The following is a 12,189-nucleotide window of genomic DNA, read 5'->3' on the forward strand; positions in this document are numbered from 1 at the left end:
CCTGAGGGTTTCCCAGGCCTGGGAGAGGCGAGAGCCTCAGACTCTCAGCCATGCCTCTCCTGTGTGGCCTGTCGAGACCCTGGCCACTCAGGCTCGGATGAGGCAGCAGCTTCTGCCCTGGGTAGCAGAGGGAGCAAACGCACATGGAGGCACCGGGCTCCCTGCCCAGACCTCAGGCCTCACCTGGGCACGGTTCTCGGTGACGAAGAAGAGCTCAGTGAGGGCACGATGCAGGGGAAGGAGGATGCCGGGCTGCGTCACGTCCTCAAACAGGCCGTACTCCATGTGGGTAAAGAGCTGCCACAGGGGCTTCAACAGCGCAAGGTCACACAGGTCACTGCAGGAGGAGCCCCAGAGGTGGTCAGTTTACTGAGAGCCATGCCAAGGTCACATGGCTTACAGCTGGCAGGAACCGCAGCTCAGACCCTCCCTCTCCCACAGCTGGTACAAATGATTATAAAGTCGCCTCACCTATGCTCCCCACAAAGCAGCCATGAATAGTCACCAACAGCAAAGAAGGAAAGGGGCAGAACCTAAACTTCAAAACCAGGCTCCAAGGGAACAGGAGGTTGGAAGTGTGCTCACGGGGATTACTGTGCATCTTGAAAAATGGATGTTACGGGCTACACATGGTGGCTCACACCTGTAATCCCAGCACTTTGGGAAGCTGAGGTGGGAGGATCACTTCAGCCCAGGAGTTGGAGACCGACCTGGGAAATAAAGCGAGACCCTGTCTCTACAAAAAATTAAAAACAAACAAACAAACAAAACCCCAAAAAACAAACAAAAAAAACCCTAGCTGGGCGTGACAGCACCCAGCTACTTGAGAGGCTGAGGTGGGAGGACTGCTTGAGCCCAGGAGTTGGAGGTTGCAGTGAGCCATGAGTGCACCACTGTACTCTGGCCTGGGCAACAGAGTGAGACCTTGTCTCTTAAAAAAAAAAAGTTATGAAGACTTTCCAGTGACAGTGGGAACTCATCTCAAGATAAATATTAAATGAAAAAAAGCAAGATGTGGCCGGGCGCGGTGGCTCACGCCTGTAATCCCAGCACCTTGGGAGGCCAAGGCAGGCGGATCACGAGGTCAGGAGGTGGCCAGGAGACCAGCCTGGCCAATACAGTGAAACCCCGTCTTTACTAAAAATACAAAAAATTAGCTGAGCGTGGTGGTGGGCGCCTGTAATCCCAGCTACTAGGGAGGCTGAGGCAGAAGAATTGCTCGAACCCTGGAGGTGGAGGTTGCAGTGGGCTGAGATCACATCATTGCACTCCAGCCCGAGTGACAGTGTGAGATTCCGTCTCAAAAAAAAAAAAAAGAAAAGAAAAAAGAAAAAAAAAAGCAAGATGTAAAACTACATATACAAAATAAAATTCAAAAATAACCTGCATATACAGCATTTTCTCTATGCATAAGAAAAACAACAGTAAACAGACACAACAAAAGATGCCACCAGCAGTTGACCCTATCAGCTTTCTAGGTTTTCTACAATGCTCACTGCTTTTATAATCAGAAAAGAACACTTAAGACAAGCGTGGTGGCTCATATTTATAGTCCTAGTTACTCAAGAGGCTGAGGTGGAAGGATCACTTGAGCCCAAGAGTTCACAGCTGCAGTGGCTATGATGGTGCCACACTGCACTCTAGCCTGGGCAACAGAATGAGACCCCACCTCTAAAAAAAATTAAAGAAGAAAAAAAAAAAGATGGCCAGGAGCGGTGGCTCATACCTACAATCTCAGCACTTTGGGAGGCTAAGGTGGGGGGATTGCTTGATCCCAGGAATTTGAGATCATCCTGGGCAACATGGCGAAACCCCATCTCCATAAAAAAACAGAAAAATTAGCTGGGTGTGGTGGCGTACACCTGTAGTCCCAGCTACTCAGGAGGCTGAGGGGAGGGGGGTCACTTCAGCTCGGGAGGTGGAGGCCGCAGTGAGTTGAGATGGTGCCACTGCACTCCAGCCTGGGTGAAAGAGCCAGACCATGTTTCAAAAAAAAAAAAGATAATGATGACTACCATTGTTATGATTTTCAGGTGGGCTTATGAAACACAAGATGCTTGCAAGGTTGCTCAGGCAGAAAGCTTTTCCCTAAGTAAAGCAGAGCCTCTGCTGAGAGAATGAACTGAGGGTTTTTTTTTTTTGCGTTTTTACTCAGAGGAAGGCTGTTTTAATTCCAACTCAATATCCTTTGGAGAAGAAAAATTATGAAATAAATAATATTCTAGAACTTGTTATATGGCTATATATAATTATATAATATTGGATTTTGCTTTTTTTAAAAAAAATTTGCTTTTTCTCTTATGACTTGAAAAATTATTGTGTACATTTAATTGTTATCTTGAAGCCAATCTCTTTCTCCCAGAGGAATAAATCTTCATAAAACAAACGGGAAAATTCTGATAGCTTTCCAGCTGGGTTTTCAGAGAAGCATCAGCATGTGAGGTACAATGTACCTGCGAGCTGAGAAGGTCCCTCCCCTGAGGACTGCCCCTTGTGTGTGGCCTCCGGGCCAAGCCCTCAGGCAGGCCCCTCTCTCACTCTATGAGGAGCACGCATGAAAGAGGCTAGGGTGGCAAGGCATGCTGGGAGTTCCCTCCGGGCTCGGGACAGAGGGTGCGGGATTGTCCCCACTGGAAAGAAGGTTGCCAATGGCCAGCAGACTGTGCAGGCAGCGGCACAGGTCTTCTTTCCTGCTGCAGGCAAGGAGGGCCCACCAGCCAGGAGACCATGGAGATGTTCCATGTTTCATAAGCACTGCTCAACCAGACTGTGCTTACTGGACTCGATGCTCAAGTGAACAGAGCTAAGCCCATGTGGGGCTGAGTGATCCTGTCTGTGTATGAGGATATGGGGATAACAGCAAGCATGCCCAGCTCTCCCCTCTCTCTCCACGCTGCCTATGGACTGAGTACACAAGACATCTTGTTCTCTCCCCTGACTTTGAGAGTCCTTTGTTATTTTAATGACAGTTCCATATTCCATGACAAGACAACCTGTTACTTCAAATATCATCACTGCACTCTGGCTAGCATTCTGTGTGTCTGTGTCTGTGTGCCTTAGAAATGCAGGAAAGAGGAAGAATGAGCTCCTGACAGGGAGGGTTCTGAGCAAGGAGGGTGGGGGCCAGGCAGACAGACAACACATATGGCGCAGTCACTACCACCTTCTCTCACAGATGAGGAATAAGGCAATTATGTCTACAATTCCCAATTCAACACTATATGTCCTCCCTATAGCGCAAAAGGCAACAACAGTGTCTAAGCACTGAGAGGAAGAAATAACATTTGTTTACAGATGACACGACTGTACACCAAATAATCTGCATATATAGTCTTCGAATGAACAAATTTAGTAAGGTCACTGGATATAACGGCAATATACAAAAATTAATTGTACATCAGCAAAAACAAAGCTAAAATTAAAAAATACCAATTATAGTATCAAAAACATTAAATACCTAGTAATAAATTTAACAAAATATTAAGTCCTCTACATAGAAACCTCTAAAATATTACTAAGACCTAAACAATAGAGGAATATAAATAGAGGAATATATAACGGCTGTGGATTAGAGGACTTGATGTTCTAAAGATCTCGATTCTCATCAAATTGATCTATAGTCGCACCACAGCACTCCAGCCTGCGTGACAGAGTGAGACTCTGTCTCAAAAAAAAAAAAAAAAATCTATAGAATCAAGTGGAGATCCGAATGGAACAAAACTGACTTGATGCTTACCCCTTCTATCAAACACTCAAATGCATTCCAGGCAGATACTCCTCTAAGTGTGAAAGGAAAAACAAGTTCTACAAGATAACATAGGGAATATCTTCATGACCTTCGAGTAAGGCAAACATTTCTCAAACAAGACACCAAGAACGCTAGCATAAAGCAAATGACTGAAAAACTGGAAGACATTAAAGCCACAAATGTCTTTTCATCAAAGTCACCACTAACAGCATGAAAGGGCCAGCCACAGAGTGGGGATACATATGCCTGGCAAAGGGCTGCCATCCAGGACACCGCTTACCTGTGGCCGCAGCATCGCACAATCCTCAGAAGTAAGTGGATGGCTTTTAATCGTTGATGGCCAGTCTGGCGACAGGCCACGCCCACCAGCCATTCCCAAATTTTTGCCAATGGGAGATGAGGCACGACCCTTTCTTCTGACAACATCTGCTTCAAAATCTCGAATCCTGGCCAACACCCCAAAACACGAATATATAAACAGAGATACGTAATAAGTAATATTATTATTAAATAAAGTATAACAATTGTGTACGTTAAGAATTCTATTTTATAAACTGCTCAAATTTTAATAACTGTGATCATTTAAATTCTGGCTGAAATTAAGGCTTTTGTAAAAATAACACAGGGGTCATATTTCCAGTTCCTCCTTTTTTCAAAATGCCCTGGCAAATTCTAAGAGAACAAGCATCTTTTTCCGGTCCTGACAGAAAGCTTCTCATAGCTGGCCATTCAAGTTTGCAACTAGCCAATGAAATCACATTCAGGAGTGACAGGTGTGGGGCTTGTGAGACAAATTTGGAAAGTGTGAGAGACAAGTACCTGCTTTGATTTTAACCAAGATCAGTGACATCATGGCACCCACAGCCATGGAGTGTCCCTGGCAGGCAGATGGTGTGAACGCAAAGCCCAGAGCACACACCTGTCTGGAACCGCCCCAGGTGTCCGGCCGTCACGGTGAATCTGTAGCCCCACTCGGTGTTGCTCATGTCGGAGGTGAAGCGGTAATACAGAGTGTCTCCTAGGCACACAAGGATGAGAGGCCCATCAGGAACTGAAGCAACAGGGAACGGCAGCAGTGGTGTTGGGTTTCAACATTCTCTAGTAAGTTCCCTTCTCAGTATTAAGTTTAAACACAGCCTGTGAAGAACCTGTCTAATCGAGCATTTGTTTCACTACCTGGAAGTTCAAAATCTTTCCACTTCTGCTGAGACCCGCTGAAGCTGTGTCGGTCTTGCTGGAAGTCACTGCTGCTGGACATGGCTAACTCGTCACAGCCCTCCTCTGTGTTGCACTGAGAGTCGAATTTGATTGAGAGGTAGATGGCACCAGGAATGTGAACTTTATCCTAGGGAGGGGAAATGGAGAACACTTCTGTCGATGCTGCTCACTAGACACTGACTGCAGCTGTCCCATGCCGAGTCCTGTGGCTGGACCTGGGTGCGTGAGAATGAGTGAACCACAGCCCTGGCCTCCAGGAGTGCAGAGTCCAGCTGGGGCGAGGAGCATGCACAGACTGCAAATATGGTGCGAGGGAGGCACAGCGGGGCAGGCAACACGGGGCTCCAGAGAAAGAGTGTCAGGCTGCTGTGAAGAGTGAAGAGGACAGGAGGACCCTGTTAGGAGAAGGCGGGAGTGGGAGACAAGGTGGACCTGAGTGCATGGGGTGCATTTCAGACAGGGTAACAGCCCTGTGAAGGTCTAGCATGTTCAGGGAATGGCAAGGAGCTTGGCGTGTTTGGAGTAAAGGGTGTGCTACATGGGCACGTATGCTTGGGAAGCAGGAACAGGGACAAGACCTGACTCCAGAGAGACTGGCAGGGGCAGACACTGAAGGCCCTGGGCATGAAATGAGGCACTCAGACTCTGGACAACAGGGAAAACCCTGGAAAGCTTTGGTGAGGCTTGCACAGTGTAGCATCACTGACAGCTGGTGTGGGGCAAGGCTGAGCTGAGGCAAAAGTGAGGAAATCAGAAAGTAGCAGCAAAAGGAACCCCAGAGAAGGGCAACGGGTGTCCAGGGTCAGTGGAGAAGACAAGACCTCTTTGGGATCGAACCTGGTGGCTGACCACATGTGCCTGTATGGGACCAAGGGAGTGGGGCTGGAGCCCAGGAACATGACAAGAGAAGAGACTTGGAAGAAAGACAGGTTATACTTATGAAAAACAAAATCTCAGCTGGCCAATAACCCAGTTCTAAGTCGGTTTTCATCATCCACCTTCGCTGCTGCAGGTGCCTTCCACTCAGAAGTAGATGCCTGGGCAACTCCAACATTTCAGTTTTTTCTCCAACATTTTAAAAAGCGCTAATGGGGGCCAGGTGAGGTGGCTCACGCCTGTAATCCCAGCACTCTGGGAGGCCAAGGCGGGTGGATCACCTGAGGTCAGGAGTTAGAGACCAGCCTGGCCAATATGGTGAAACCCCATCTCTACTAAAAATACAAAAATTAGCTGGGCATGGTGGCAGGTGCCTTTATTCCTGCTACTAGGGAGGCTGAGGCATGAGAATCACTTGAATTCGGGAGGTGGAGGTTGCAGTGAGCCGAGATCACACCACTGCACTGCAGCCTGGGCGACAGAGTGAGACTCCGTCTCAAAAAAAAGTGCTAAAGGGACTACATGGCCTTAAGTCAATGAGAATAACGGAGGCTGCCCCATTCCTGCCTCATCAAAATGCCTACCTCCCCGCCCAGGCACAAAGTTAAGGATGGAAAAGATGAGACTCTGATTCAGTTCTGGGAAATTTTAAAAAGGGGCTGTAGTATCCATGGTGGGGGCAGGTCATGAGGTGGCAGCTGAAGAGTGAGGGTCCAACCTGGACCACATTCAGACCCACTGTCTCACTGTGAAGCCAAGGACTCACTCTGAGGAGCCTGCCGCAGGGAAAGGAAAGCTCTCCTCCAGGGCTAGGTGGCCCATTTTCTTCTATTAAAACAAGAAAGGTCCGGAGAAGAGAAGACTTGCTCGTACAGAATCCCTGGCCTCAGGGAGGCAGACTGCAGTTTGTTCAAGGAAGCACTTTCTTGGACAGGTCTCTGCTGTCCAGCGGGAGAGAGCCACGGAGGGGCTGAGCACGGAGGGGCTGACGAGGTCTCTGCGGCTCAGTCGCTCTTATGGGGCCTGCCGGCCCCAGGCTTACCTCGAAGTTGGTGTTGTTGTTATACGGGTGTTTCGACTCCCTCACTTGCACCTCCATTCCTGGCTCCTCCATGAACTGGCACGCAGCCAGGGCCATGGTCCCCAGCATGTCCTCTCGGCAGCCCTGGAGCACTTTCTGCAGGATCTGGTGGGAAGCAGACAGATAAGGTCAGGGCCTGCAAGTGGCATCAGGAAGAAGGGACAGTTTACTTCAACCCAAGCCCCACCCAAAGGTGCTGGCATCATCTTAGACCTAGGACGAGCCTCTGTGACTCCACCACCCAAAACCAACTCCACCAGCCACCTCTCCTTGACCAGGCTCTTGCTGTCAATCAGGACACTGCAGTCCTTTCAGAATGATGCTGCTTAGAGGTGGTCTGAAAGAACTAACTGAACTAATCATAAAGGGTCCTGGTCCTTGAAGGAGTCCCCAGCCAAGCAGGTGGATTGGCCTATGGATAAATAATGACCACACAATGTAATCGATGCCTGGAGTGAGGTGCAGAGTTGGGAGCTCTAGGTGGCAAGAACTGTGGGAGGACACGCCTATGCAAGGGCCTAGTAGAGGCAGGGTGGCTCCCTCTGTCCCTTCCGAAAGATAGATATGCTAGAGCAAGCCTGCCAGCACCTGCAGGGCTGCAAGGCCAGGAAAGGACCTCGAGGCCTGGTTCTCAGATGGACAAAGCAAGGCTGAGAGGCCAAATGAACTTCCTCATGGACTGCGTGTGTGTGTGTGAAGGTGGGTGAGGGACAGGATCAAAAAGGAGCTACCGAATGTGCCTCAAGATTTCGGAACTTGGAAACTGGGAAGATGGCGACAAAGCTTTCTGGTTCAGCTGGAAATCGCGCTCAGGGCCCCTGAGTTCCTCACTAGCCCAATCCTTGGGAGAGGATACAGTGACCCTACCTTTGCTGCATTCACACCTGTCAGGGAGCTGCACAGCCACACAGGTAGCCTCGCTCCAGGAAGCACTCACTGGAGGAAGCCTGTGGGGCAGAGGAAGAACCTGGTGGGTGAGCACAAGCTCAGTCTGCATAACTACCTTCTCCCACTCATGCTTTTCTTCCAGCTGCATGAACATATCCAAAATGTAGGTCATATGGGCAGGGCCACTGAGCTCCAGGATGTCCTCGCTCACTGGCACGTGGCTAGGCCACTCGGCGAGCAGGGATGCAAGCACGTGGCGGGCGTACAGGACAGCTGTGGCCTCGTTCACTCGGAAGAGGTAGTCCCGGACAGCCCTCTTACTCTTGCAGTTCAGCTCCTTGTGCAGGAGGGCGGCGCTCTTGCTACGGCGCTGCTTGGCATAGCTCTGCTGCAGTTCGCTCTCTGTGCTGGAGATCAGCTTCTGGGTCACAGGGTTCGATTCAGCAGTGGCTTGGTCGCAGCGTGCAGGCCGGGACTGCAAACCCAAGACCACCATTACAGAGGTCTAGCCTTCTTACAGTGGTGGTATGGGGTGGGGGATGGGGTGCAGATACTTTGGGTCCGAGGTCGGGTGACATACCAAGCATGGCAGGATAATCATGTCTGTATCCACAGCTTTGGCGCTCTGCTCTTCCAGCCTCAGACTCTTACTGGGCTGCCACCGCTGAGCCAGGGACCGTATCCTTTCATCTGTGGTGAGCTCATCACCATCAAACCTGCAGAAGGGCAGCACAAAGTTGAGTACCAACAGTGTAGAGAGGCCAGTTTTAACCTGCACTTAAACTTGTTGGCAATGTTGTTCAGAGTTGTTCTTCTGTTAGTATCAATGACATTATCATATTCCATGTTTTGCCAACTGGATTCACAGCCTTCACTTATGCATGGATACAGAATGCACGTATGCTCTGTGGCAGGAGATGCAAACTCTCCTGCAAAATCCATTCTCCTTGTCTATCTTTTCCATTTTTAAAATTAATTTAAATGTTTTATTTTCATTAAAAAAACATTTTTTAAAAAAATTTATTTGTTTTTTTTAGAGATGACGTGTTGGAGCTATGTTGCCCGGGCCGGCCTGGAACTCCTGGGCTCAAGCGATCCTCCTGCCTCAGCCTCCCTAGTAGCTGCGATTACAGGCTCACACCACCATGCCTGGACTCACCTTCTCTCTTTTTTTTTTTTTTAATTTAACAGAGTTTAAACGAGCAAAGAGTGATCCCCGAATTGGGCAGCTCCTGAATCAGAATGGGTTCAGAGTGACTCCACTGCTGTGTTTGGAGGTTTACGAACAGAGAAAGGAAACTGACACACAGAAAACAGAAGTGAGGTACAGAAACAGCTGGAATGGTTACAGCCTGGTGTTTGCCTTATCTGAACGCAGTCTGAACAGGTGGACGACTCTGGCCGAAACTCGGTGGCCCTTCTCTCTCTCTAAAGCTCCCTGAGTTTTAGCAAGAGCCACAGTCACCCAGCTAGAGACATGGTTAGCAGCTAGATGTGCTGATGCCCCTGGGTTCTGGGCAGTGCAGGTGAGCGAGGTGGTGTGCCACCTCTGGAGTCTACTGGACTAATGGTGCACTCCCTTCTCCACCTCCCCTCTTTCCTCTGGGCTAGAACCGAGAGGTGGGGTGGCCGAGGGAGCTTTCGCTCCACAGATGAGAACCCTGGGATTGCTGGGTCCCTCTGTGGAGCAGAGCTGTCACCCACCCCAGACTCTGCCTACCTCTGGACTGTTATGTGAGAGAAAAACAAATTCTATCTGCCCTGATCCATTACATTTCTGGTTTCTTAGTTACAGCAGCTTAGACTGTACCCTAACTAATGCAACCCTGCTTCACCTCATAAAGGCTTTTAGGCAATATATAACAAAATAATAAAAGAGAAACACGAAATACAAAATAAAAGAAAAATTAAATGAGAATTTACAATGAGTAAGAAGTCAAAATTAGGATGCGGGGGATGGAGGAGACTAGATTGCAGATATGTAAAGTTCTACCCAAACTAAAAAGTTGGGCCCAAAAACTAGCTCTGAACTTCCTGGCCAAGAGAAAGGGAATGTTCTTAGTTTTAAAAATCTCTTGAGCAGAAGTTCCTGCTCTGTGCTATCTGCTCCCTGGGATTACACATGAGAGACATCTTGGTGCCTGCCCAATTTCTGTGTCTGTAAAATGAGCTTCCTCTCAGAGGCCGACTACAAACATAAGTTTTAAAGAGGGACCACAGTGCACTGTGAAGATGATCCAGGTAACGTAGCACAGGCCACCTCCCACCTCACCTTACAAAGGACTAGCAACTGCTTCCCGGCCTGTCGGAGCGTCGATCGATCCAGAAGCTGCTGCCAGGAGGCGCACACCCTCCTGCCCTCACATGTTCTCTCCCTGGCCACACTTCAGCTGCACGGAAATGTCCCTTACCTCTTCTGAACCTCCAGGAAGAAATAATCGGTCTTTTTCATCTGCAGTTCGTATATGGCCCGGAGAATGTGCAGAGGGGCATTGAGGGCATCATGAGCCATCTGGAGGCCAGGGGAGGACGCAGACAGGAACCATTAACAGTGCTTCAATACGGTATTGATCAACTGAACTCAAAACTGAGAAGACAATGCAGCAAAAGCTGCCACAGGTTATAATTGAGGAACATTATATGGGTAGTTTAAAAAGCATATAAAATTGTAAGCACTAAAACATGGACTATAACACCTACACTACGACTGTAACTTCAAAGGAAATTATAAAACACTAAAACCCCAAAGAAATATCCTGTCAACAAAATACAATGCTGATAGTAGATACTTACCACATCGTATTCACGGCTAGCGTCTCTATAACTGTTTTACACTCAAGTTTGACAACTAGCACATACATGGGCACTGTATTTTCTTTTGATTTTTTTTGACACAGGGTCTCACTTGGTTGCCCAGGCTGGAGTGCAGTGGTGTGATCATAGCTCATACCACTGAGTACCCAAAAGTGTAGAAAGGCAAGAGGAGTTTTAACCTGCACTTAAACTTGTCAGCAATGTTGATCAAAGTAGTTTTTCTGTTAGTATCAATGACATTATCATTTTCTGTATTTTGCCAACTGGATTCATAGCTTTCACTTATTCATGGATACAGAAATGCATGTATGCTCTGTGGCAGGGAATGCAAACTCTCCTGCAAAATCTGTAAACTTGAACTCCTGGCCTCAAGAGATCCTCCTGCCTCAGCCTCCTGGGTAGCCAGGACTACAGGCGCATGCCACCACACCTGGCTAGTCTTATTTTTTGTAGAGGCAGGGTCTTGCTAAGTTACCCAGGGTGGTCTTGAACTCCTGGCCTCAAGTGATCCTCCTGCCTCAGCCTCCCAAAGTGCTGGGATTACTGGTATGAGCCACTGTGCCTGGCTGGGATTTGCTTTTTCTGACATTCTACGCTACATTCTGTTTACTCTTCATTTAGTCACAACTTCTGAAGTCCAAGCCCTCATCCTTTTCATATTGTTCTGAGGAAGAATAGATTACCTAGGAAAGGTAAGAGTGTATTTCTGAGAAACTATGAGGAAGGAACTATCGTATAGAGTTCATGGACGAGCCTTAGGGCTTTAGTAAGCCCTCGAAATTCATGCAAAATTTTACATACATGTTTGAATGTGTATTTTATGGGGAGAGAGGACCTAAAGCTTTTGAGTTTATAACCCAAAATATTAAGAACTATTGCTGTGGGGCTTTTCTGTTCTTCTGGATCAATTCTGCACAACATAAGACTGAGTCTTTAGGAAGTGAATTCTCAGGACAGCAGACGGAAGCATTTTCATGTTTAGGCTAAAACATGGCCCAGGCCAAAGAGAAGCCATCCCTCAGAAGCCCCTCCCAAGCCACGAGGTGACTCAAGAACACACCAAGAAACATATTCTGGTGGGCTCATCCAGGCCCTCAAGGGGGTCCAGCTTTTTCTGCTCTGGGTCGCCAGGGCTGCTGACTGGCCGTTCCACCTCTTCCTCTCGGTCCCCTCGCTCATCCAGCTCTAGGTCTCCGTGCTCAGCCAAAGCATTGATCTCCTTTTTTGAGGAGTACAGCATGATGGACAAAATCTACACAGAAAGAAAATCCAGCTGAATGTGAGCACTCAGTGGGCGGGAAGATGGTACAGTCCTTTAATCATGAAAATACTGGGCCTAACTTTTTAAGACATCAGAATCTACCTGAAGAATGTGAAATTAGAAAAGAAACACGAATGTATGTTTAATTACACTTTGTGACCGAAGAAATACTAACTGAACACTATGGGAACCTTTGTGTTTATTAACTTCCCCACAGATTGTATCAACTGCTATCATCCTTTTTAGAACTTCTTTTGGCAAAATGTAAAGAGCCAGGGAAATGCTCATATGCTTTCACCCAGC

General features: G+C 48.0%; 1 protein-coding gene across 5 annotated transcripts in view; it reads right to left on the minus strand.

Annotated features, from left to right (window-relative positions):
• The window catches only part of ZZEF1 (zinc finger ZZ-type and EF-hand domain containing 1), a 137,764-nt gene that overhangs the window by 4,959 nt on the left and 120,616 nt on the right, over positions 1 to 12,189 (minus strand). For 4 of the 5 annotated variants that reach the window (XM_063598863.1, XM_024926259.4, XM_063598864.1 and 1 more), the window contains 9 exons: positions 11,686 to 11,877; positions 10,223 to 10,323; positions 8,392 to 8,527; positions 7,927 to 8,286; positions 6,885 to 7,028; positions 4,925 to 5,093; positions 4,668 to 4,766; positions 4,029 to 4,194; positions 184 to 337 (listed from right to left, as the gene is read on the minus strand). In XM_063598863.1, coding sequence (XP_063454933.1) covers positions 184 to 337; positions 4,029 to 4,194; positions 4,668 to 4,766; positions 4,925 to 5,093; positions 6,885 to 7,028; positions 7,927 to 8,286; positions 8,392 to 8,527; positions 10,223 to 10,323; positions 11,686 to 11,877 — 1,521 coding nt within the window. Of the gene's footprint in view, positions 1 to 183; positions 338 to 4,028; positions 4,195 to 4,667; positions 4,767 to 4,924; positions 5,094 to 6,884; positions 7,029 to 7,926; positions 8,287 to 8,391; positions 8,528 to 10,222; positions 10,399 to 11,685; positions 11,878 to 12,189 lie in introns of those variants that run through there. The other variant, XM_063598866.1, reaches the window with a different exon arrangement.

This window comes from Pan paniscus, chromosome 19 (assembly GCF_029289425.2).
Source record: "Pan paniscus chromosome 19, NHGRI_mPanPan1-v2.0_pri, whole genome shotgun sequence".
Classification (NCBI taxonomy): Eukaryota; Metazoa; Chordata; class Mammalia; order Primates; family Hominidae; genus Pan; species Pan paniscus.